Raw genomic sequence first — 24,721 nt, 5'->3', positions numbered from 1 at the left:
CACACATACTTATTGCATTCCTATTCTATGTAGACACCATGTAAGCACCAGGTATTCAGGGCATTCTGCACATAACAAATATGGCCCTGATCTCATGAATCATATAATAGGATAAAGTTAACATTGAATAGGAAAAACAACTACATACATATTTATTTTTATTTTTTTAAAAAATATATTTTATTGGTTTTTTATAGAGAGGAAGGGAGAGGGATAGAGAGTTAGAAACATCGATGAGAGAGAAACATCGATCAGCTGCCTCCTGCACTCCTCCTACTGGGGATATGCCCGCAACCAAGGTATATGCCCTTGACCGGAATCGAACCTGGGACCCTTCAGTCTGCAGGCCAACGCTCTATCCACTGAGCCAAACCGGTCAGGGCTACATGATTATTAAATATAATAAATGCTAGGGAGAAAAACAGTAGGATGCTCTGGGAGACCATTTAGGTGGGTGGGTAGGGGAACTTTAGTTGGGTGTTTAGGAGATCTCTCTTGGGAAGAAGCTTGTATAATTAGGTCTGAGGATGGGGAAGAGCTGGGTGAGGAGTGGAGCATTCAAGGAAGATGGAAGGGCTTGTGCAAAGGGCTGAGACAAAGAACTGAACATTTCCAGTGTATGTAAAATAAAATTTCCAGCTGTGGATGAAGAGGCTCAGTAAAGACAAGGGAGGAGGGAGCATTGGAGGCAGGAGGCAATCAGTAGTGCTGAAGAAGACTGTGTTAGAAGGCTGGGTTTTATTGTGAGTGCCATGGGATGTTATTAAATAGTGTAAAACTGGGATGTGACATGGTTCTATTTATATTTAAAGCAGTCACCTGGCTATTTGTATTAATGCATTAGGATCGGGGCACACAGAATACCCAGAGAGGAATCAGGTAATAAAATTTGGAAGATATGTCAATATTCAGATAAGAGATGATGGAGGTTTAGTCAGTAGCTATACAGAGGCATGGGTGGATTCAAAATGTTTTTGAAGGTAGAATTAAATGGACCCAAGGGGAGATTGGGTGAAGAATGTGGTATGAGAGGTGAGGAAGAAAAGGTACCCAAGAATGATTCCAAGGTTTCTGGGTTGAAGGCTTGGGACCAAAACCTGAAAGGCTGTAGCAGTTAGAAGTTGAGGAAAGGAAAGAGGCCAGCAAAAGAGTCTGAGATAGAACAGCTGGAGGCTCAGGCAGAATACCAAGGGCGTGGTGTCACTCATGTCAAGAGAAAAGCTTATTTAAAGAATAAGAAAATGATCGATGAGGTTAAATGCAACTGAGAAGCAGAGTAGGGTAAAGACAGGAGTGTTCCGTTGGCAGCTTGCAAATGTATTGATTTCAGTGGAAGAGTGAATAGAAAAATGCTTAAGTGAATACAGTGTATGTAAAATAAAATTTAAAGAAGTTGGCCAAGAAAGTGGATCAGAAAAACAGGGTGGATAGAGGTAGATAAGGGTTAAGGAACCTTCCCTCTTGTTTTTAAAGATGGGAGACAGTTGTACTAGTCTTAGGCCCAGCTAGAGAAGGAGTGAGGAGGAGAGTCGGATAACTCTGGAGAAGACATAATTAGGACATTGGTCCTTGAGAAGGTAAAAGGAATGGTTTTTGACAGGAGATACACTCCCAGTTAATTTGGAGATTTGTAAATGGGAAAATGAGGAAGTTACTTTCTGATGAATTCTATTTTTTTCAGTTCAGTGTCCCTTGAAGAAAGGTCAGTAGCTGAAAGTGAGGTAATGCTTGGTGGTAGAGAGGTTTGAAGATTGAAGAGTGGTTAGGAAGAGTAGAAAGGCATGGCAGTATTGAGTGCCTATTTGAGTTTGGTGATTATACATTTGTAATGAAATTAAACTGCCCTATTGCATTATTTTCTCCTGTGATGCTCAGCTGCGCAGGTTTGGAGGAGGCAAACACTTGGATTCATCCATAATTGGGGTTTTGCCAGCTCTGATAATTGGACAGAGCTGCAAAGGAGAAGAGGCTGTTTGCTAGGAATTAAGATGAACTATGAACTATAAGCTGAATAATCAGAAAAACAAAGACAGAAAGGATCTGAAAGAAAAATACCTGCCATTAATGTTAGCAGTAAATAATAAATTAACAAGTGTATATAATTTTAGCACTGAATAAAGCAAACCCATATGCTCCTGAGCATATAGGAAATTTAATCTGCCTGCATTGAATTCTCTTATGTCATGGCCATTAATACGAGAATATTTCAGGGAACTTTTCTCAGTCCAGAACATATGGTAAAGAGCCCTCTGTTCCAGTCCTCACTGATAGGCAGTCATATTGATTTCATGAAGGGGGCTGATGAGTGAACTGGAAAGAAGTAAGATAGTGCATATCGCTTGAGTGTTTAGTCTTTATCTTGTCCAAGCCTTGCCTTTCTGGTTTCTTGAAGATTAGTGTTTTTATTGCTCTGTTACTAAATCAGGAATGGCTATTTTGTTCTGAAGAGTCTGATAAGTCTCCCATTCCATGAGCAATAGTGCCCCCATTCCATCACATCTCTTTGAAACACAAGGTGCTACACCCCACAACTGGCAGAGCCCTCCAACTCTTTTTTCCCCCCAGATTTGGGTGGGATACGGTTTCTAAGATTTCCTCAAGTCTGAAGAAGGGTTGGTCTCAATTTCTTGCATTTTTACTTTTTCAAAAATTGATTTGATTTCTCCCCACACCTCAAGTTCATATAATTTCCCTTCTTTGGGCTTCTAGAAAAGTTTGGCTTCTCTTGGAAGTAAGGTTGAAGATGAAGATGCTGACTCAACTCCCCCAGCACCCCCCCCTCCCCCCTCCTTGAGCTTGGTCTTAAAATAACTAGAATTTTTTGGGTTCTTTGTGTGGCGGGTATTTTTCTAAGTGCTTCACTTGTTTTATGTCATTTTCTGTGAACATTTTTCTCAAGTGCTATGTTATCTACTCTTTCTAGTTGAAAAAATTAAGGGTTAACAAAAATAGATACCTTACCCAAGATCACATGGCTGCTTAGGGTCATATAGGGCGCAGCTATAGGGTTAAGCCTCGGACTGACCTGTTGGCAAAGCCACAAACAAGTCCCAGCTTAGAGGGCACAGTCCTCTTAGCATAATTAGGCTTGACCTTATGATGCCCCTGTATCTTATCTGGGTAGCTAATGGGCTGTTGGAGATGTAGCAAGTGCTGCCAAAACAAGTAACGATGGTGAACATTGTAATTATGGTGACTAAGGTGACCACTACCTTGTTTACCTCTGGCTATAAAATAAAGGCTCAGCTTGCCTCTGGATCTCTCTCTGTGGCCTCAGCCAGGCACAAGAAGATCCACCTAGAGTCTCTAGACCCAGCTTATTCTCCTTGTCTGTCATTTCTTCATCCATTCGCCGCCCTCGCGCAGGCTTTCAAAGCCTTGCCTGAGCTGGCTCGGCACAGGGTCAGCCTGAATCCTTTAGCTTTTCTGAATATACACACCACTTCTTTCTCAACTGAGTGGCATGTGCTTCTCAACTAGTCCTCAGCACCGGGGCTGAGGAAAGAAGGAGTGGGAGTGGAGAACTTCTTGTACGTGCCCTGCAGTCAGCGGGCATCTTGACTTATAAGAGGCAGTGTATTTTTACCAGCTAGAATATAATTTACCTATTTTGTGAGCATGCCGTGGTCAAAGCTCCTTTACCAGGGCATTTGGAAAAAGCAATTCACAAACTTCAGTTTCACCAATAGAGTCACTTTATATCTCAGGAATATTTTGAGCTAGCAGCAGAAGTGAGAGGTGGGAATATTTTAGTGCCCCAGAACACTCCTATAGACTTACATGCACAGTATTTCACTGACAGGCGTAGGACCCTGTCAGGTTGTTCTGGAAGAGAATACAAATTCAACAGTGGCAATATCTCGCCTCTGGTGACGCTCCTGCGTGTTGCAGCATTGATAGCAAGATCTGTAATTACTAAATAAGAGTTATGTGAAAAAAACAAAAAAAACAAAACTGATGTGAGAGTATGCCATTGCCTTTAACTTAAGACAAAAAAATCTTTCACGTGCTAACAGCTAAATTAAAAAATTAATTTTTGACTTCGATTTTTTTTATTACCTGGTGTATTTAGCAACACCTTAAGAAAATCTATTGATTTTATAAAATTTGCACTCATTAGGTGGAGAAATGGATTTTTAAACCATGTAAAATGACTTTTTGTTCCTAGAGAAATATCTGAATATGGCTATATCTAAGTGAGCAACTTCTAAAAGTCAATTTAGGTTAAATATACATTTAAAAATGGAAATAAAAATGGCATGCAAACAATGATATAACTGACTTTTCAACTATTTTTGTTTTATCCATTCAAATAACTTTCTTTTATAAATTTCACCTCTTTTTTATTGTGTCTGATGTTCAGAGACTTCCATACCTCAAAAAATTTGTCAATTGTTCCTATTTTACTGGGTTTCTTACTTGGAAATGTGTTATAATTTAATAATAAATGTCAAATAATTATTTATATCTCTTTATACTTAGTTCTTATCTAATAGAATGAAAATTTAAATATTCATTTATTTTGCATAGTGCTTTTTAAATATTTTCTTTGCATTTTTACTTAATCTCATAATCTCCAAATAGTCTTCAGGTATTTAGCAAAATAATATATTGATCTGTACTTTAGCTTTATTGTGTTTAGTTGTTTATCTGTCATTGTTTTAGTCTCCTTGCTTCTATTTCTGAAGGTCAGGGAATATGGAAACATGCTCTGCAGTGCATGGGCCGGACTGCACATGGGTTTTATCCACTCCTTGTGTGACATTGATGTAATCTGGCAGCTTTTAACCTACTTTTGTTGTCCACGAATTTCTGTAATAATATACACATAAACATTTAATTTGAGAGCTTATGGTTCTCAGTTTAAAAACTACTCTAAGAGCTTTAAGACAAAAATTTAACGTGGTTTTGTTTTCGTTGTTACTCACATGCATTCCTGTCTGTGGAGCTTTCATACCTTTTTCTCCAACCTCCTTGTCTGCCTCTCTTTTTAAATTTAAGTATCTACCTCTATTTCCAATATTTACTGTTCATAATACATTGAAAACAGAGTGGATTTACTAAATAGAACTAGGTGTTCTTTCTTTTTCATTTTGTAGTTGTGAGAAATAATTTCTATTTTTCTTTCTGGGGTTAACAATAAAATTTAAAATGTCTTTATTTTGTGTATATCAATCATTAGTGTTGTATAAGTTGGAGTTTGGGTGGTGCAAGCAACAGAAACAAACTAGTTAAATTAAGCAGGAAGAAATTTATTAGCAGGATGTAGGGTAGCTCTTAGAATCACTGGGAAGACTGGAGGATCAGGCTTAGAAAACAGATAATAAGAACTAAGGGAGACTCCGAGTTTAAGAAATGCAGCCAAGCTTGTGCCACAGACTGGTTGGTTCACTTGTACCATCAGCGCGGCTGGTTACCCCTGGAACCTCACTGTCAGCATCATAGGGAACAATCTTTCAACTATCCCTATTTCTTGGATCCTGTAGGGTTCATAGTCCCAATGGGAATGTTGACTTCTCTGAGGCTAGGGGACATGCCAATGCTGTAGCCAGGGAGAGTAGAGAGGGAATATTTAGAACTAGAGGCCCGGTGCATGAAAATTCGTGCACTTGGGGTTGGGGGTGTCCCACAGCCTGGCCTGTGCCCTCTTGCAGACCTGGAGCCCTTGGGGGATGTCCAGGGAGCAGGCCTAACCCACAGCCTGGCCTCCCTCTGCGGGAGGTGACCCGTGGCACCCATGGCTGGCCTGGTGCCACCTGCTCACCAGACCTGCCCCCTGTTTGGTAGATTTGCATATTAGGCTTTTATTATATAGGATTCTGGTCCTTTCATTTCAAGTGAGAGGCAGAACCCTCACTTTCTTCCAAGAGTCCATGGTGAGTTATTGCCTCATATAAAAGTGGTGTTTAAATGCTGGAAAGCCAACAGAGTGAAATACGCCCACTACAAAATTTTTGAGGAACTTTTATTCTTAACAGAAAGAAACAATATTTCACACCCCTGCTTCAACCTCCTTGTCACATAGTCAGAGAAATCAATGTCTGACTATACCTGGCATTTCCCAGACTAGTCTTACAAGTAGGACGGACCCTGCTTCCCAGCATCACTGAGCCCCAGACTTGCATCTCCTTGGAGAAAAGTGTAGGTGGTTTACCCATAAGCTAGCCTCCTCTTCTTTCTGATTTTGTTCAGGTTCTCACCCTCTATTATACAACCACATACTTCACAGGACTGGGTCTCCTGCCTTCTGTTGGCCCAACACAGGTCTTCCTAATACTTCATGAACAGATTTCTGTTAGAGCACATGATGCCCTTCTGAAACATGGGAAACATGGGAAGTTTGATGCAGCATTCGAGGGGAAGTTTTCTTAATTCTTAAAGAGAGATTCCCAGGAAGAAATTCTGTCTTTCCTCTGCCCTAGGCCAGGTCTGAATGTGGGTCAGCATTGCTGTAGCCTGCCTTTTATGTATGAGAATATGCTGTTGCTTAATATGCTTTTCACTTTTAAGGGCCATTGATTATGCCCCTTAAGAATATCTTAGGGGTCATCTTTGTTTTATTCTTTTCAACAATTCTGTTGTTTGTTAAATATTTTGTGCAGCAAAGCCACAATTTTTTAGTTAATATTAAAACATTCTTCTACTTTATATCAAAATGTCAATTCTCCAAAATGTTGATTGACTTTCATACATATAATATAAACAAATTTCTCTTTTTGATTCTTAACTCCAGCTACTTCCATATTCATTGTAGATTTGAAAGGAAATTGAAATCTTATCTAATCATATACCAAATGTTTGACTTCAACTTGTCAAGTGGTTATTGTACCAAGACTTCTGAATTTTCGGTCACAGAAACCTTTCTCCTCAAATCACATCCCAGTATTTGCAGTTGTTCTCCATAACCTTTTCGCCACCACTATTTCCCCAGCACCCAGAAAGCTCCATGAGCCATACATTTTGTGTAATGAATAAATACATAAATGATTGATTATCAAAAGCCATGTTCACGATTCTTTAAGTTATTTTGTAATTCTACAAAGACAAAGCAAAATTTCCTTAATTTAAAATATGACTCTTTTTCATTAGTTATTTTAGCAAGAGGAAGGCTAAAATAACTAATGAAAACATTTGGGGCTTTTTGGGGAGAAAAAGAAGTTGACCTAGGTAGAGTTCCAATAACACCCAAACATTGGGACTGCTGGGAGTCCAAGAAGACATGCTGTTGCCCTTAATATTGAGGTGGGCAAATGGGAGTTGTTTCCTGCATCCAGGGAGTTGCCATTTCAGCTTGCAATGTGAATTTGCACTTCATTCTGGATTGGCGAGGGAACTAAGAGATCCACTTGATGATCAATATTGGGTCAAGGTCAACTCATATCATGAACAGTCGTGTTATTAGGATCTGTCATAGAAGAGAATTATGTAGCTATATATTGAACTCTCAAGGTCCATGTAGTATTCCGTTTTCCCTATTTAAGTTTATCCTAGTAGCACTGTTCATAAACTGAAACCAATCATAGTTCTAATTTTAATACTTTTTATTATAGCATCACTAAAATAAAATTCAAATTTATGTTTCATAATTCCCAATGTTCTCAAATGTATTCATGTAACTGCTGCAAAAGCATAAAAGATAATTCTGACAATGAAGTCTGAAATGATTTATTTTAATCCAGGCCCCTGGGTTCAAATTGAAAATTCCTTCTATGGCACATTCAAAGTCAATATTGGGATTCAGATTGGGTATTCAGAGATGTGTTTTTTCAACAAAGTTATTCACAGTGCCTGAAGATGATGATGTATTTGTGGTTGGAAGCTAGTGTTGGGCATTGCATCTCTAGGAGTCTGATTAGGTGGGAGTGGCCGTTTGCTGGGCTGTGAGTTTCCAACAAAGCTGAATATGTCACAGGTGCTATAATTTGTATTTCAGAAAATTTGCTTTCTCAACTTTATCCCCAAAGTATTCCACTCTAAATAAAGTACTGTAAGGAGTCAGCATTTTTTTTTTTTAATTTCAGTACTGTGATGTAAATTAGGATTTTGTCTACCACCTACATGTAGAAGAGATGATGGAATTTCAAATGAAGGAAGGGACTCTCCGTTTTATAAAATAAAACACTGTTTCCTACTTTGGATTCAGAAAAAACATAATGCCAAGGAGCCATAACTAAATAGCGCATTCACAGTGACATAAACCATGCTTCACAGAAGAGAGCAGACATGAATCAGATGGAAAGTGTGTAGGTTTAACTTCACATGATTGAAAATGGGAAATGGGAAATCCAAGCCCCAGAATATTAAATAAATGTAGGATTGACTTTTTCTTGTTAAATGTTAGTATGTGTTTCAGACTCATGGAAATAAGTATGTATCATTTTGTATTAGGCAGCCTGCTCTTTGCAGAAAGACTAGGGAACTTGACAGGTTGTGAAGATAATCATCCCTCTTTTCACAAAGCAGTTCCTCTTCACATCTGCTTGTATCAATCAGGTTCTATTTTATTTTATTTTAAATATATTTTTATTAATTTCAGACAGGAAGTGGGAAGGAGAGAGAGCTAGAAACATCAGTGATGAGAAAGAATCATGGATTGGCTGCCTCTTACATGCCCCCTCCTGGGAATCGAGTCCAAAACCCAGGCGTGTGCCCTGACAGGGAATTGACTCATTGAATCATGACCTCCTGGTTCATAGGTGGACGCTCAACCACTGAGCCACACTGGATGGGCTCTTTTTTATTTTTTATTCCGTAAAACAAAAACATTTTTTTTAGCACTTGAACATGAAAGCCTTATATGAAAGTTTTACCTAATATATTTCACTGAAGGGATAGTTTCTTCAAAATTGCCCAAAGTTGACTTGCTAAATTAGAAGAAGATCTTTGAACCTGGAAATCCATAAAGAGAGATCAGGCCTATGAAAACAATTTTAAGAGATTAATAATTTTTAAGATATTTTTTAATGACTTAATTAAGAAGTATACTGTAGTTAAATATTTTTTGGGATATTTAAAAATGAAATTCTTCATCTTTCTGCATGTCTTTCTTGTTAATGCAATTCCAACAAATGAAAATGATTAATTGAATTGAGAATTGAATGTGTTTACTGAAAATTGCTTAGCCTTTGAATTGTAATTACATTTTTGCATTCTTTGTAGGATTATTTAACCATTCATAAATATGGCAATGCAGCCAGAAATGATCTCTGGAATACACTTTCAGAGGTAACGTATAGGAAGCTTGGATACCAATACCTCTTCTTGAATACTTGAATTGAGTTTATAAGTCACTGACAATTTTTTTATACTTCTCATATTGCTTTTGTGTTTAATTTTGATATGTTTTATATATATATATTTTAAAGAGAATAGTATTTAAAATTACTTAAACTATAAATGATAGTAAAATATGTCTTGCCTACTTTCAAACATGTCAATACTTCTGAAATATAATTTTAATATGGTGTTAGAAATATTGGCATTTTAAAGAAATTGTTTTTTATATGTAAATGAATAAGAAATATTTAAATTTGATACTGGACATACTGGACATACTTAATGATCATGCCAGTACTTCCTTTACCAATAAAATGTTTTATCTTCCATTAAGTAAAACATATATTTATACATATATATGTATATATATACACATATATGTATATATATATGTATATATATACATATATATGTATATATATGTATATATATGCATGAAGGTAAGTTAAGGCAAGAAGATTAATTTTACTAACATTATACTAGCTTCACTGATTTTAAATGTTTTCATATTTAGGTAAATCATAAAGGTAAAAATGAAAATGGTTGAATGATAATTATAATTCATGTTTATAAAACTAATTTATACCAATTTGGTTATAAAGGCTTTAAAAAGGAATGGGAAATATGTAAATATACAAGAAGTAATGGACCAGTGGACACTCCAGATGGGTTATCCTGTTATCACCATCTTGGGAAATACCACAGCAGAAAATTGGATAATAATTACCCAACAACATTTTATTTATGACATCAGTGCTAAAACTAGAGCACTTGCACTTCAAAATAACAGGTACAATACTTCTTTTTCATGAAACAATTTTCTTTATTATTAAGTTTCACTTTGCATTTTTCATATTTTAAAAAGCATTGATAACAGTATTCTGAAATGTTATAAGCAAAATATATTTTGATTTCTTTATTTACATATGGTATTTTCATTTTGCTTCTGATTTTACTCCCCTGTCCAGATATTTTAAGCATCAAGATGGTAGCTCACCAAAGTTACTTTGTTTAGGAAGACAAAATTTAAATTATCATGATGATTTTTTAAAAATGTGTGATTATTTCCTTTTCCCTGGAAATGTTTTGAATTAAATTCAAAAAGATGCCTTGAAGTGAATTAAATGGAAGTGAGCAAACTGTGATTAATAAAATAGATGAAAACAGAAGCGAACAATCCAGAAAGACTAATTAAAGTAAATAAGAAAAAACAAAACCCACTAGACTAAATAATGTCTGACCTAAAGAAACTCAAACTTGATTCACTTCTAAATAGTCTAAGTATCAATGCAACTTAGTATCGAAATACGTTCTTTTCCTTCATTTTTAGTGTTTTAAACCACTAAAAAGACAACATACATAGAATTTTTTTATTAAAAATTATTTCAGTGTTGACATTATCCCCCCTTCAAAATTTGATTCTTGATACTTAAACTTTCTTTTGTAATTCTCCTTTAATTACTGATGATTCAGCACCAAGTGTTTTTTTTCTTTACATTTTCTCAGTGTTTTGTTTCTTATTAAGGGTGAGCCCAGGAAAGATGGTAGACCTTTACACTCAATTTCATTTTTTATTAGGTGCCCTGAAAAGAGGTTGGAGGGACAGGGAGGGATGGAGGTAAAAAATTAATTAATAAAATGAGGTGTCTGGATGAGGTTGGTCATGCTGTCTTCTATTACCTTGGAATATTAAGAGTCTGGCTTTATCACTCACTCGAACCTAGAAGACATGCAGCGTGGGTTAATTCTCCTTGGTTATCGCTCAGAAGAACAGAAATCGTTCTCAAGTCGCCTAGCTCCAAGATGGGCTGCAGCAGAAGTGATTGAGAAATTTATCAATGCTTCTTCTGGCGACTAAATTTGGAATCCCATCTAGAAAAACATTGTCTTAAATCTCCTACCTAATATGTATATTGGCCTCCAACAAATGGCCTTGCAGTCCATCTAGACCTGTGGAATATGTATTACCTGTCACACTGTCAGGGTCTGACTGTCAATTCTTCATCCAGCCTGGATTCCTCATGGCGAACATGTACTGGTTCTGATCACCCCCCGTCTGGCTCCCGGGTAAAACTGCTTAGGCATGAAGCCTGGGCCTGCCAGAAGTGCATAAAAACTACTTGACTGTGACAACGTTAGAGAGACTCAGCTATGCCTTTGAGAACGATCAGTCTGATACAAGCGTCACTGGTGCAGAAAAACATAAAGGACACGCAGATGACAGGACACATTTTGAACAAAAATACTCTGTCAACCTATATAACATGCATCAGATGTATCAGCCACGAGTCTGACTCTTTAAAGGAAAAGTTTCTCCCAGGCTATAGAACTTTATGGGACATCTATAGAGCTCTGCTTGTGCTTGAGTTGTAAAGTCACACAGATAGATGATTGTGAACCCTAAGAACTTGGCATATAAAATATTTAGGCATATAAAATATTTAAGGTAATGTGTGGCATCCTATTAATCTAAAAAAAATATTTTCTATTTTGAAATAATAGGGCTTGCAGTTAAAATTTAGAATTCAATTTTATATTATAGATAATTTAATTCACTATAACATCATGGTCGAAACTTTAATACCAATTTTATCTGCCCTTTCCATATAGCCTTTCTAGATCTTTACTATTCAATGCAAAAAGTTGATGTAATAACACATAGTGTTTCTCTCTGCCTTAAATCCTGTGATTTGTGGATATTTTCTGAGCCAGTATAATCAATTCTGTATCTTGAATTTTACAGAAGACATTAGAATATCTGCAACATGCCTAGGACAGTTTTAATGTATATAGTAATTATAATTTTATATGGACTAGCTATAGTACAGCACAGAAAGATCTTTATATAACTAATGATTGCACAAAGTTAGTTGATACGTAAAAGTGAGTAAAACATTTGCTGGAATTTTGGTATTTGTGAAGTTGTGAATTTATATGACTTTTGTATAGCTTTTTGGCATATACACTAACACTTCACTAATATCAGTACCATTCTTTACTATTTAATACTTATTTATTAAATTGATTGGGGTGGCACTGGTCAACATGAACATATAGGTTTCAGGTGTGGGTTTCTATGTTACAAGGTCTATATATTGCACCATGTGCCCACCACCCAAAGTCAAATCTTCTTTTGTCACCAATTTTGAAAATATTTCTCACTTAAGCTAAATATGTGCATATTCTTTTCTACCTTAACCTAATCATCAGAATAATCATTGCTTTATTATAAAAAATGTGAATTACTGATGAAGAGAGATAGTCCCAGGGACTATTAAAGAAAAAAAATCTTGGAAGTCTTTTGAAATAAATTTTTTCTAGTATTTTTGCATGTTTTTTTCCCTACATAAAATGAGATGACTAAAATTTAAGTTAAACTTAAATGTCTGGGTCCCAATGTAACTTCACAAGTACTTTTTTCTTGTCTCTTTCTATACACAAACCACTGCAGTCTTAGATTTCTTTTATTTTTTGAGATTAAGTCTCATTATTTTATTTTTCTATCAACGTTGACTTTCAATATTATTTTGTGTTGGCTTCAGGTATACAGCTTCGTGTAACATATATACTTTACATTGTCTTAGATTTCTTTACAGCATATTACATAGAGCTCTTCACTCAACAGTCCTCCCTGTCTTCCAGATTTTTAAGTTGTAATCATAAAATAACATAATTTACCATGAAATTTGTAAAAAGACTAAATACTTGTTGTTTGGAAAGTTATGAAAAATAACATTTGGTATTTGATAGCACAGCAATTCAGAAATGAATACAAATTTCAGATATGCTTAGTAATTTATAATTTTTATTTTGTCTTTGTGACAAAAGTATAGATTTTGGTTGTGTGTGTGTGTGTGTGTGTGTGTGTGTGTGTGTGTGTGTATACACACTTCTTTCCCAATACCTTATAGTTAACTTTCTTGCATCTGAACAGTTATGCAATGCAATGTCTGTCTACCACTTAGAAAGTTTCCTATATGTTTGAGGAATTTATTGTAGCAACATGAAAGTATTAATATGAATTTCTTTTTCCTATACTTTAGAGATTTTTCCTAAAGCTCAAATATACCAATATTTTAAAAGTATGTTTTTATTGATTATTTTTTAGAGAGAGGGAGAGAGAGGGAGGGAGGGAGGAAGAGGGAGGGAGGGAGGGAGAGAGAGAAAACATTGAGGTGAAAGAGAAACATTGATTGGTTGCCTCCTCATGCAACTGACTGGGGATCAAGCCACAGCCTAGGCATGTGCCCTGATTGGGAATCAAACTACAACCTTCCAGTGTGTGGTATGATGCTCCAATCAACTGAGCCGCACAAGCCAAGGCTCAAATATACCAACTTTATAATAATTTCTAGTTTTGTTATTTAGAAGAATACAGTTTAAATACATGCAAATTATGAGTTTGTTTATAATAGGGGCTAATAATGTTTCACAAACATGTTATAACCATCATATAAAAAAGACACGTTGATCCTTGAGGATTTTTAAGATCTTTAATTTTAACTATTTCTCTCCTTTTTCCTTATATATTTCTTGCCCTTTAACTGACACTTGAGTTCACAATTTAGTTGACCCATCTGAATATGGGAAATATGAACTAAAAAGTCAAGTGCATAAAGTTAATCACTGTCTTAGCTATAGACTTATTTGGCCCCTTTTATTTTATGTCAACCTAATTCCAGAGCAATTTATAGAGTGCTTTTCATATTCAGGCTTTTTTCAAGATATCAGGTATGAAAATGTGTGCATAGTTTAAAGTTACAATCAGATCCACAGTCAGCCATTGTTGTTTCTTAACTAATTATTCCAAGTAATTAAAAAGAGAATGGCTGCTAAATAAATATTAAATAAATATATCAACTCTCTGTGTTTTCTTTATTGTAAATCCATCATTAAATATTTGTGGCATATTCTTTTTTTGACTTCAGAGAGAAAGGGAGAGGGAGAGAGAGGTAGAAACATCATTGATTAGAGATGGAGAGTCATTGATTGGCTGCCTCCTGTATGCCCCACATTGGGGATCTTGCCCTAAAGCCAGGCATGTGCCCTTGACTGGAATCAAACCTGGGACCCTTCAATCTGCAGGCCGAAGCTCTACCCACTAAGCCAAACTGGATAGGGAATGTGGCATATTCTTAACATTATGTTGGGAGCTTGGAGTTTTTTGTTAAAAAGCTTACATAATTTATGTGTATTCACGTCTACCTAAAAATATCAAGACATGTTTGGCTACTGTAGATTGTTTATTTCCTAACCAATTTTATGGAACCTTGTACAGTGTAGCATTAGGTTTCCACATAGTTGACACTTAAACAAATGTTTCTCTGATTAAGAATAGCATAGCATGTAATTTTAAAATTTAGAATCTTTAACATACTATTTTGACTTTCCATATTGGAGATAGCAGTTGGTATAAAATTATGAACTTCTTTCAATCTTCCATTTGTAATTTTTTTCTACTACTGAGTTCTGCTCATTGTGAATGACAAACATGAAAAGATAAAATAAATTCCACATGACAGGTTTTAAGGAGGTCCCCTGTCCACTCACCCCCCGCCCCCGTCCCCAAGAAAAACCCTCATGTTCATTATGTTTTTAGTTATCTAACCCCAGACATGTCCCTGAAAAATTCTCAGTTCCCTCACACTTATGGAGCTCACACAGTATCTCTTTTTACATTTTAAAAATAAAATATAGGGAAATAAGTCAGACAGAAAAGTCAAGAACCATATGATTTCACTCATACGTGGAGTATAAAACTGAAAGCAACAAATGAAAAAACAAGAAAGAACAAACAAACACTCATTGAAACAAACAAAAACCACCACAGTATGGTGGTTACCAGAGGGGAGGGAGTGTGGGCAATAAAGGGCAAAGGGGGTCAAATATGTGGTGACAGAAGAAGCTTTGACTTTGGATTGCGGCCACACAATGCAATACACCTATAATGTATCATAGAATTGTACCCTTGAAACCTATATTATTTTATTAACCAATGTCATCCAAATGAAATTTAATAGAATCAAAGATAAAATAAATAAAATAAATATTTCCATGCTGGATATTGTTACTACCCCTGTTGCTAATGGTGCAACAATAGGTCAGAAAGATATGGTTATATTAGAGAAAGAAACAATATGTAGTAATTGAACTGATTGAAAAACCATCTAGCATGTCTTTGGCTACTCTTCTGAGATTAATTTAATAATACTTCATGTACAAGTATAGGCCTCAATTTTTATCCTATAAAAATTCAAATTCTAGAGACTGCTTCTCTTTCATAGCTGAGACTCATGACTTATCTCTGTCTGTTAGTGGATGATTTTACACATCAATTTGGAAATTTCATTTCAGAAAACAGAGCATTAATGTGCCCCACAGTATTCTTTATATTGGTCAAGATTTTAGAGGGATCTGATTAGTTTTGCTTTTTCAGTTTCTGTGCTTTGGGTGTGATATTTTAATTTTTTTTGTAAAAATATGGTAATAGTATCTTTTAGAATAGCTAAACAAATGAGAATGTTGAAATGTAAATGAATAAACCACTGAAATGTCTATTAGTCTAATATAGAACAAGTAGAAAGGTGTTATTTTTAGACTAATCAATATATGGTGTGGATCGGATTTATAGATTTTATCTATTTTTTTATTCCTAATGCAAAATGCAAATCTGTTGTGTGTTTTTTTTTTCCCAAGATAAATTGTTTTGTTGGAAGTCCCCCTTTTAACTTGAAATTAAAACTTTTAGAGGCCAAGTCTGCTTAGTGGCTTTGAAAAAGTGAATTCATCTTCTTGACTCACTCCTTACTTTTATAACTGGGGAATGTTTTTTAGTTTCTCTAAAGTGAATAATGCAGATCACAAAGAAGGTGCCAAGTATATGTTGTTTATTTGTTATAGCCGTTTTGATTCTTAAAGCTTCTCTTTTATTTTGCAGTTACCTGTGGCAGATTCCATTAACTATTGTGGTAGGAAATAGAAGCCATATGTCTCCAGAAGCAATTATTTGGGTATCTAACAAATCAGGTAAAATATATACTTTACAAGAAACTATGTGGTTTTAGAACTATTTGACTTAAGTTTCACAACTTAACCTCTGGTTTTAGCTATTATAAAAATATGAATAAAAACAGATTAGAGTAGAATATAGGCAAATGATTATCACATCTACAAAATTAAGTATAATATAGTGTAATTTTTACACAGACTAATTTTAGTTGGCCTATGTAATTATTAAATTTATTTGTGTCTTTGATGGTAAATAGAAAATTTAAAAGCATTTATAGTACTAATTTTAGCTATTTCAAATGGTATCACTTTATAATTATAGTGATATTCAGAACTCCCAATAGAAAAGTATACCTAATACTAAAAATACAGGGCATATTTTAAATTCCATTTTCCTACTATCTTCTCTTTATAAGACTAGCTCTTTAAAGAATGGGTGAGGAAACATTTTCCATAAAATTCAGCAATTATAGGGCCAGTAGAAAGGGATCTTGATTGGTCATTAAACTATTCCCTAGGTAGGGTCAACTCTCAGGGAGCAGAGAAAGATGAGATTCTATTGTTTCTAAATATCTTCAAACAAGATAGTGAGCTATTTCAGTGCACTGTCAGAAAGCTATTTCTTTTCTTTTTATATATATATATTTTGTTGATTTTTTTTTTACAGAGAGGAAGGGAGAAGGATAGAGAGTTAGAAACATCGATGAGAGAGAAACATCGATCAGCTGCCTCCTGCACACCCCCCACTGGGGATGTGCCCGCAACCCAGGTACATGCCCTTGACGGGAATCAAACCCGGGACCCTTCAGTCCCCAGGCTGACGCTCTATCCACTGAGCCAAACCGGTTAGGGCGAGAAAGCTATTTCTTGAAGTCAATCTAAATCTTTTATGCTAGAGTGAGAAACGGGTCTCTTTTATTTGTTTTCCATTAATTAAAGAAAAAGCCAATTATCGCCCTTTATGTAATGTTTAATTTAGATTTAGATAGTCAAGTATGTCAACATTTTGCTTTTCTTACTCCTGTCAAATGTTCTGCCTATTGATATTATTTTTTCTCTTTCAGAGGCATAATTTTAAACAGCCACATATATTTAAATATGATGAGGTAAAACAAAATAAATAACAACATGACTATTATTTATTCACTTCAGTCTTCTAAGGGAAACATAAGTGCTCAAAATACATATACACATACAAGAAAATGTTCTTACAGCAGAATCTAATCTATTTACTAGAAATGTAAACACTTGTATTTCCAGTTGAATTTGTATTCAAATTTTCATGTTATTTTATTATCACATAATCACATATTATGAAAATATGTGCTTTCATATATATATATTGTGTATAAAACATTAATATGTGATGTGTTGAAATGCTTACTGTAAAACTTAATGGTGTTTCTCATTTTGAATTGTTTATTATAATCTATTCTTTTCATTCTTGGAGTTAGTATTTATATGATGATTCTGAATTCACATTTGCTGTACTATTTGTCTATATACTTCTCTTTTCCTTCCATGTAGTTGTTTTATTTACCTACATAATTTGTTATGAAATGATGAGTGAAAACAGTAGGTTGTTATTGTAATGATCCAATATTAGAATAAAGTCATCTGCTTATATGATTGCTAGGAACATGAGAAAGAATAGTTTTTAGAAATAAAGGAACGCATTTCTCATTGGGAGGTAGAATGAAAATGGGAAAATTAGAGGAGTGCAAAGATATTGACCAAACATCAGACTCAGCCCCAAACTTTACTTTTAGACAGTGCAGGGATTCAGAGCAAGTCAGATTCTTTTTGGAGACTTCTCCCAGGTCTGTTTCCTTAACCCTCTAGTTATTTCCATGCTGTTATTTGTGATATCTTATTATTCCATACAAAGTATCCAGAATAGTGTCACAACTTTTCTTGACCAATAGCCACAGTTTGTTGTATTTGAGAAGTTGCTTTCATTTATAGTCTTTCAGTATTAATCTAGAATAACAACATACTTGAAACCATATGTTTGTCTAAAGTGTCATCTATGTTAATACACATGGTTGTTATGTACAGCCACATAGTTTGAGCCGTGTATAACTCTGGGAAATGAAATTTACATAGGCTATGATATTAATGGCACACTTGCTAACCCCGAAGTTGTGCAGTGTTCAACCTGCAGAATATAATGTGTTATTTTCCATTAAACATAGCAGAGTCATCCGGTTGATAGATCATTGTCTCAGTTAACATGTTGAGGAATTTGTGGGCTCATACCTAGTAAATCTTTCTTAGAAACTTCATAAAATATAAATCTTGGCTTTTCTAAGAGGGAGCTAAAAGAAAGGCAGCCTTTCTTTGTTCCCCGTTCAGTCTTATTCTGTGTTTCCTTTTGTCTTGAAGGTGTTCATATTGATGATGGAAAAAAAACCCTGACATTAGGAAAAGATTAGCAAAACAGTTTGTAAATTCTTGTCTTCTTTTATACAGGGCCAGGAAAAAGTAGGTTTACAATTGTGAGTACATGAAATAGAGTTTATTCTTGCATTATTATTTATTAATTATTATATTGTTTTCCATATGAACAACTGTAGACCTACTTTTGCCCCACACTGTATGTCCCCTCACCAGATATAGTCTACTAATGTCAATGAAAGCTGTTTATCTATTAAAATATTAAGAAAATATTCTGGTCAATTCCTATCAACATAGATTAAAAATCACTTTTTAATTATAACAATTAATTAATGTTTTTATACTTTTAAAAATATATTTTTATTGATTTCAGAGAGGAAGGGAGAGAGAGATAGAAACATCAATGATGAGAGAGAATCATTGGCTGCCTCCTGCATGCCCCCAACTGGGGATCGAGCTCGCAACCTGGGCATATGCCCTTGACCAGAATCGAACCTGGGACCCTTCAGTCCACAGGCTGACGCTCCATCCACTGAACCAAACCAGCTAGGGCTGTTATTATAATTTTTATTATCAGTAATGTAGATTTAACTTCACAAGATACTAAAGCAAAGTCATGGTAAATAATATATCGTATACCTTTGATATAAATAATCATAAACTCTTGACACTTCAATGTTTATATTGTTTGGATGAATATCTAATTAATTCCAAGTTAGCCTAAAAAAGTTTTAAAACCAATTTATAAGTAATTGAAAATAGGTAAAGGATTCATCTCTTTTGTTTTTACTATGACAGTACTGAGGATGTATATATTTAAAATGTAGTAGCTTTCATGCTGACTGGCTATAAATTAAAAATAGCATGATGCTGTAGTGCTTTCCTTAAGTATTGGTTCATATGAAACTCATAAGCCTTCAAATTGAATATTATTTTTATGCCTATTTTTCAAATTAGAGAATTAAGGCTTGAGAAGTAACTTGCCCAAAGTGCCTTAGGAGCTTGGTTTTCTTTTCTAAGTTTATTTAGTCTAACACACACACACACACACACACACACACACACACACACACACACACTGAGAGAGAGAAAAGAGAGAGTTTTTAATACTTTAGCAGCTTGCTTTACAGATCTGTCAATTACTCAATATGGTTATTTATTGCTTCTACAGAGAATTACCTAATTTGATTCTCCTAAGATTCCAGTGAGAGAACCAGTATGTGTTATTATACCTGAGTTTGTTGCACATTGTTACCTGGTTGACTTTTCGCTTAAGTTCTGATTTTTCCGCAACCAGACAATGATAAGTAGAAAGGCCTAATCTCCTTTCTCTTGTTATTCCAAAAGAAGGTATAGAATACAGAAACATAAAATATAAATGTCCAACTACTTTGTGCCTAGTTTAAGTCTTGAGCCATTTTGGATACCTTCTAAATACCATTTTTAATTGTAATTAAATTACTAACACTTTAAATATAACTCCCATACTCTTTATTATGGTACTCATCACCACTGTACCTCATTAGGTCCCTGGAAAAGATCTCTTTAAAATTCATTGCTTGTCATTAATTTAAGGAACATTTTAGGCATATAATTAACTAGAATAGAAAGGATATTTAAACAATATATTACAAAATCTTTTAGGAAATAATTTTTCCAATGATTTTATTTATAACAAAGGTATGTATAAACATATTAATGCATGGCAATAACCTTAAGGTTTTAGTTAAGAACCTAAAGTTAAGAATTTAATAATATTATACTCAACATTTATATCTTAACTAGAGGCCCGGTGCACAAAAATTTGTGCACTTGGGGGGAAAGGGGGGTCCCTCAGCCTGGACTGTGCCCTCTTGCAGTCTGGGACCCCTCGGGAGATAACGACCTGCTGGCTTAGGCCTGCTCCCGGGTGGCAGAGGGCCGGCCCAATCCCTAGGTGCAGCCCCTGGTCAGGTTCAGAGCAGGGCTGATTGGGGAGTTGGGGCGCTGCCCCCTGTCATGCACAGAGCAGGGTGGATCGGGAGGTTGCGATCCCACCCTCAGTCACGCTCAGGGTAGGGCCAATTGGGGGGTTTGGGCACCGCCCCCTGTCACACTCAAGGCAGGGTCAATGGGGAGGTTGTGGCGCCACCCCCTGTCACACACAGAACAGGGCCCATCAGGGGGGGTTGGGGCTCCTTACCCTGTCACACACAGAGCAGGGTCAATCAGGGGGGTTGGGGAGCTCCCCCTTGTCACGCACAGAGCAGGGCTGATCAGGGGGTTGAGGAGTTCCCCCCTGTCACTCACAGAGTAGGGCCAAAAGGGGAGTTGGGGCACCACCCCCTGTTGCACACAGAGCAGGGCTGATCAGGGGGTTGGGGCGCCGCCTGAAATCACCCACAGAGCAGGGCCAGTCAGGGGTTTGGGGCTCTGCCACCCTCACACTCAGGGCAGGGCCAATGGGGAGGTTATGGCTCTACCCCATCACACACAGAGCAGGACCCGTGGAGGGGGGTTGGGGCGCCACCCTCTATCACCCACAGAGCAGGGCCAATCAGGGGGTTGGGGCGCTGCCACTCTCACACTCAGGGCAGGACCGATGGGGAGGTTATGGCTCTACCCTGTCACACACACAGCAGGGCCCGTGTGTGTGTGTGTGTGTGGGGGGGGGGGGGGGTTGGGGCTCCGTACCCTGTCACATACAGAGCTGCAGGGTGATCAGGGGGTTGGGGAGCTTCCCCGTATCAGGCACAGAGCAGGGCTGATCAGGAGGTTGGGGCACCTTCCCCTGTTACAAACAGAGCAGGGCAGATAGGGAGGTTGTGGCCCCGCCCCCTGTCACACAGGGAGCCGCAGGGCGATCAGGAGGTTTGGGCGCTGCCCCCTGTCACGCTGATCCCAGTGCTGGGAGGCATATTACCCTTTTACTATATAGGATAGAGGCCTGGTGCATGGGTGGGGCTGGCTGGTTTGCGCTGAAGGGTGTCCTGGATCAGGGTGAGGGTCCCCACTGGGGTGCCTGGCCAGCCTGGCGGAGGGGATGATGGCTGTTTGCAGCTGGTCACACACCCTTCAGGGTGGGGGTCCCCACTGGGGTGCCTGGCCAGTCTGGGTGAGGGGCTGAGGGCTGAAGCTCCCAACTGCTCCTTTTTTTCTTTTTTTTTTATTCTGGGCCAGCTTTAGCTCTGGCTCCAGCTCTGAGGCCTCTGCTACTGAAAGCAGGTATCTGGTTTGTTTGGGTTCTATATTCGAAACAATGTATAACTCCAGCTCTGAGATCCCGGCTTGGCTCGCTGAAAGCAGGTTTCTGGGGTTTTGTTTAGGTTCTATATTTGTTACAATGTTTCAAACTGCAGGCTCAGAGGCTGGCAAGGCAGGCGGGGAACGTTGGTTTCCTCCGTCACTGAAGCAAGCAAGCCTCATGTTAGTTTCAAGCTGCCTGGCTGCCAGCCGCCATCTTGGCTGGCAGTTAATTTGCATATCGCCCTGATTAGCCAATGGGAAGGGCAGCGGTTGTACGCTAATTACCATGTTTCTCTTTTATTAGATAGGATTTTTCTTTGGTGAATCAGACATGATTAATTAAAATGTCATTATGAGATTATTTTAGTTTTTAAAAATGCATATTTTTGTTAATTATTTGTCTTATTTTTAAATTTGTAAAGTGGATAACATTCTAAAGTCACAGAAATTGTGTGGATAAACACATTACATTTTTGAAAAATATGCAAAGTATCTGAAACCTGGGAGGTTATTAATATTTTAGAGTAATAGCTGACAGACTTATTTTCCTAACCACCATGGATTAAGCTGGGTAAAATCTCAAACTAAGAAAAATCTCTCCTTTTCTAGTCAGAGAACTGAAGGGACCTTAAATGCCATCATATGGCCCTTAGGTGATAGGTAAGGAAACTGTGAACCAGAGAACCAATGGCTGAAGTCCAAACATTTATATATAGGAAAACTAGAACTAGAGGTCAATTTTCTATTCCTGTTCTAATTCTTGTTTTAGTGCTATCCTCCCTTTAGAACTAATATAAAAATGTGAAAAATGTATATCAGATTACAATGAAAGCATTATATCATCTTGTATCAAAGAGTATATTGCACTATAAAGTCACCAAAGTCAAGAGACCTGAAGTGGACCATTCCCAGCTTTCTTGGACAAGTCAGTTAACCTGTCTGAGCCTCATTTCTTTATCTGTTCCAATAGATACTATTAATAAAGATGGCAAGAATTTGAAGTGCTGTTCAAAGCACTGAAGACTAGATTTTTATGTTCAGTATACTTTTATGTTTAAGAAGTATTTTGTTTTACTGTAAATTTTTGAAAATTGGTAATGTATAACATGCATTGGATTAACTAGCCCATTCCAATCCAGACCTAAACAATTAATGGTCATTGATGTTCACCCAATAACTTTTGTGGTTTAACCTCTTCTTTTGTGGAGTTCTATTTGAAAGAGTGTATTCTGTAAATTCAGTGTTTTGTTTTGTTTGTTTTTTTTAAAAAAAAACGCCTGTTTTGTAGTCCAATGTGTGAAAACCTTGATGATAGAGTGAATATTGGGGGTTGTGCTTCTTACTCAGACTGGACACAAATATATAGTTTCTATGTTGCATTTTCTGGTTTTGAGTAATTGTGGAAATAAGACCTGTGGGGTGTGTGTGTGTGTGTGTGTGTGTGTGTGTGTGTGTGTGTATGCACACATATGGGTATAAATTTTAAGTAAACTTTGTACATTATTTAATTTCTGAGAAGCATGAGTACTGAGGAAATCAACATCTAAATGATAATAAGGTTCAGTGAAGTCAGTAAAGGCTGGCATTAAATGTGAATGTAGTTCTCCCTCTGTATTTGATGGAGTTAAATGTGTAAGTTATAAGACTGGTTTACTGGTTTGCTTTAATTGAATTACTGGAGAACATAATCAAGTTATCATTTTCCAAAGTGATTTAAACAAGAAGAATTTCTATCTTTGTTCTAATTATATGTAGTAATATCAGTGTCTTAAACAAATGAAGTTCCCTTTTCCAGCATTATTGATGATGCTGAGAAGTCTGTTATTTATTAGTACTTTCAAGAAAGAACAAGAAAAATGTCAGGAAATAACAGTGACTTTCAAATAAATGAGCTCTATTGGTAATCCATTTTCCACTGAATGAATTAAGTAGGATATGCACCTAAAACCTTTCATTTTATTCTAGCCACATATCCATATACAAACTAACTAGAAGCCACACAAATATAGTAGTATATTTCTTGGTTATATTTCTATTGAGAAAAAATATACATTCAGGTAATTGGGTTTTATAAAGAACAAAAATGTTAATTATAAGAAAAAATTAATTGAGGTAATGCGTAAACAATTAAAGGTTTTCTAGCAAATTCTAGCTATAGTGATTAATTGATTAAAGAGATTTTAATTAGGTATTTGGGATGGTATTCTTTTTAAATTATTCATACTCTGCATACTTCATACCATTTTAATCCTGAAAATTTAAAATCTATTTTATCCCCAAAATGCTATTTTCAGAGCACCACAGACTAACTTCTTTGGACAAAGGAAGCTGGTTGCTTGGAAACATCAATCAAACTGGCTATTTTAGAGTCAACTATGATTTAAGGAATTGGAGATTATTAATTGATCAATTAATCAGGAACCATGAGGTAAACTGGGTTTACTCATCAATGATCTGTTGTAATATGTGAACCTGACATTTTAATCCTGAGTGATTCCACTTTTTTTCTGGTTGACCTCACAGATTCTCTCAGTCAGTAATCGAGCAGGCTTGATCGACGATGCCTTCAGCTTAGCCAGGTATGTTTTCCTGCGGATCTCCACGATAAAACTCATGCCCTTAGGACTTCCTCTAGGAGCTAAATAGTCTGAATGTTTTGAATAATAAATCTTTTAGAAACAATTTCTTACTCACATTCCGGGTGTTTGGAGATGAATTATAATAGTGTCCCAAACTCTTGATCAATAGCATCCAAAGGGTATTTCTGGGTCAGAAGGAACTTGATCAATTTTCTCTGTAAGTTCAATGTAACCCT

General features: G+C 36.3%; 1 protein-coding gene across 1 annotated transcript in view; it reads left to right on the top strand.

Moving 5' to 3' along the window:
• The window catches only part of TRHDE (thyrotropin releasing hormone degrading enzyme), a 390,978-nt gene that overhangs the window by 278,618 nt on the left and 87,639 nt on the right, over window positions 1-24,721 (top strand). Inside the window, exons 8-12 of the mRNA XM_036300799.1 lie at window positions 9,160-9,225; window positions 9,879-10,066; window positions 16,214-16,302; window positions 24,201-24,334; window positions 24,430-24,485. Coding sequence (XP_036156692.1) covers window positions 9,160-9,225; window positions 9,879-10,066; window positions 16,214-16,302; window positions 24,201-24,334; window positions 24,430-24,485 — 533 coding nt within the window. The remainder of the gene's footprint in view (window positions 1-9,159; window positions 9,226-9,878; window positions 10,067-16,213; window positions 16,303-24,200; window positions 24,335-24,429; window positions 24,486-24,721) is intronic.

This window comes from Myotis myotis, unplaced genomic scaffold, assembly GCF_014108235.1.
Source record: "Myotis myotis isolate mMyoMyo1 unplaced genomic scaffold, mMyoMyo1.p scaffold_m19_p_3, whole genome shotgun sequence".
NCBI lineage: Eukaryota > Metazoa > Chordata > Mammalia > Chiroptera > Vespertilionidae > Myotis > Myotis myotis.
This window is presented reverse-complemented; position numbering and strand designations above follow the sequence as displayed.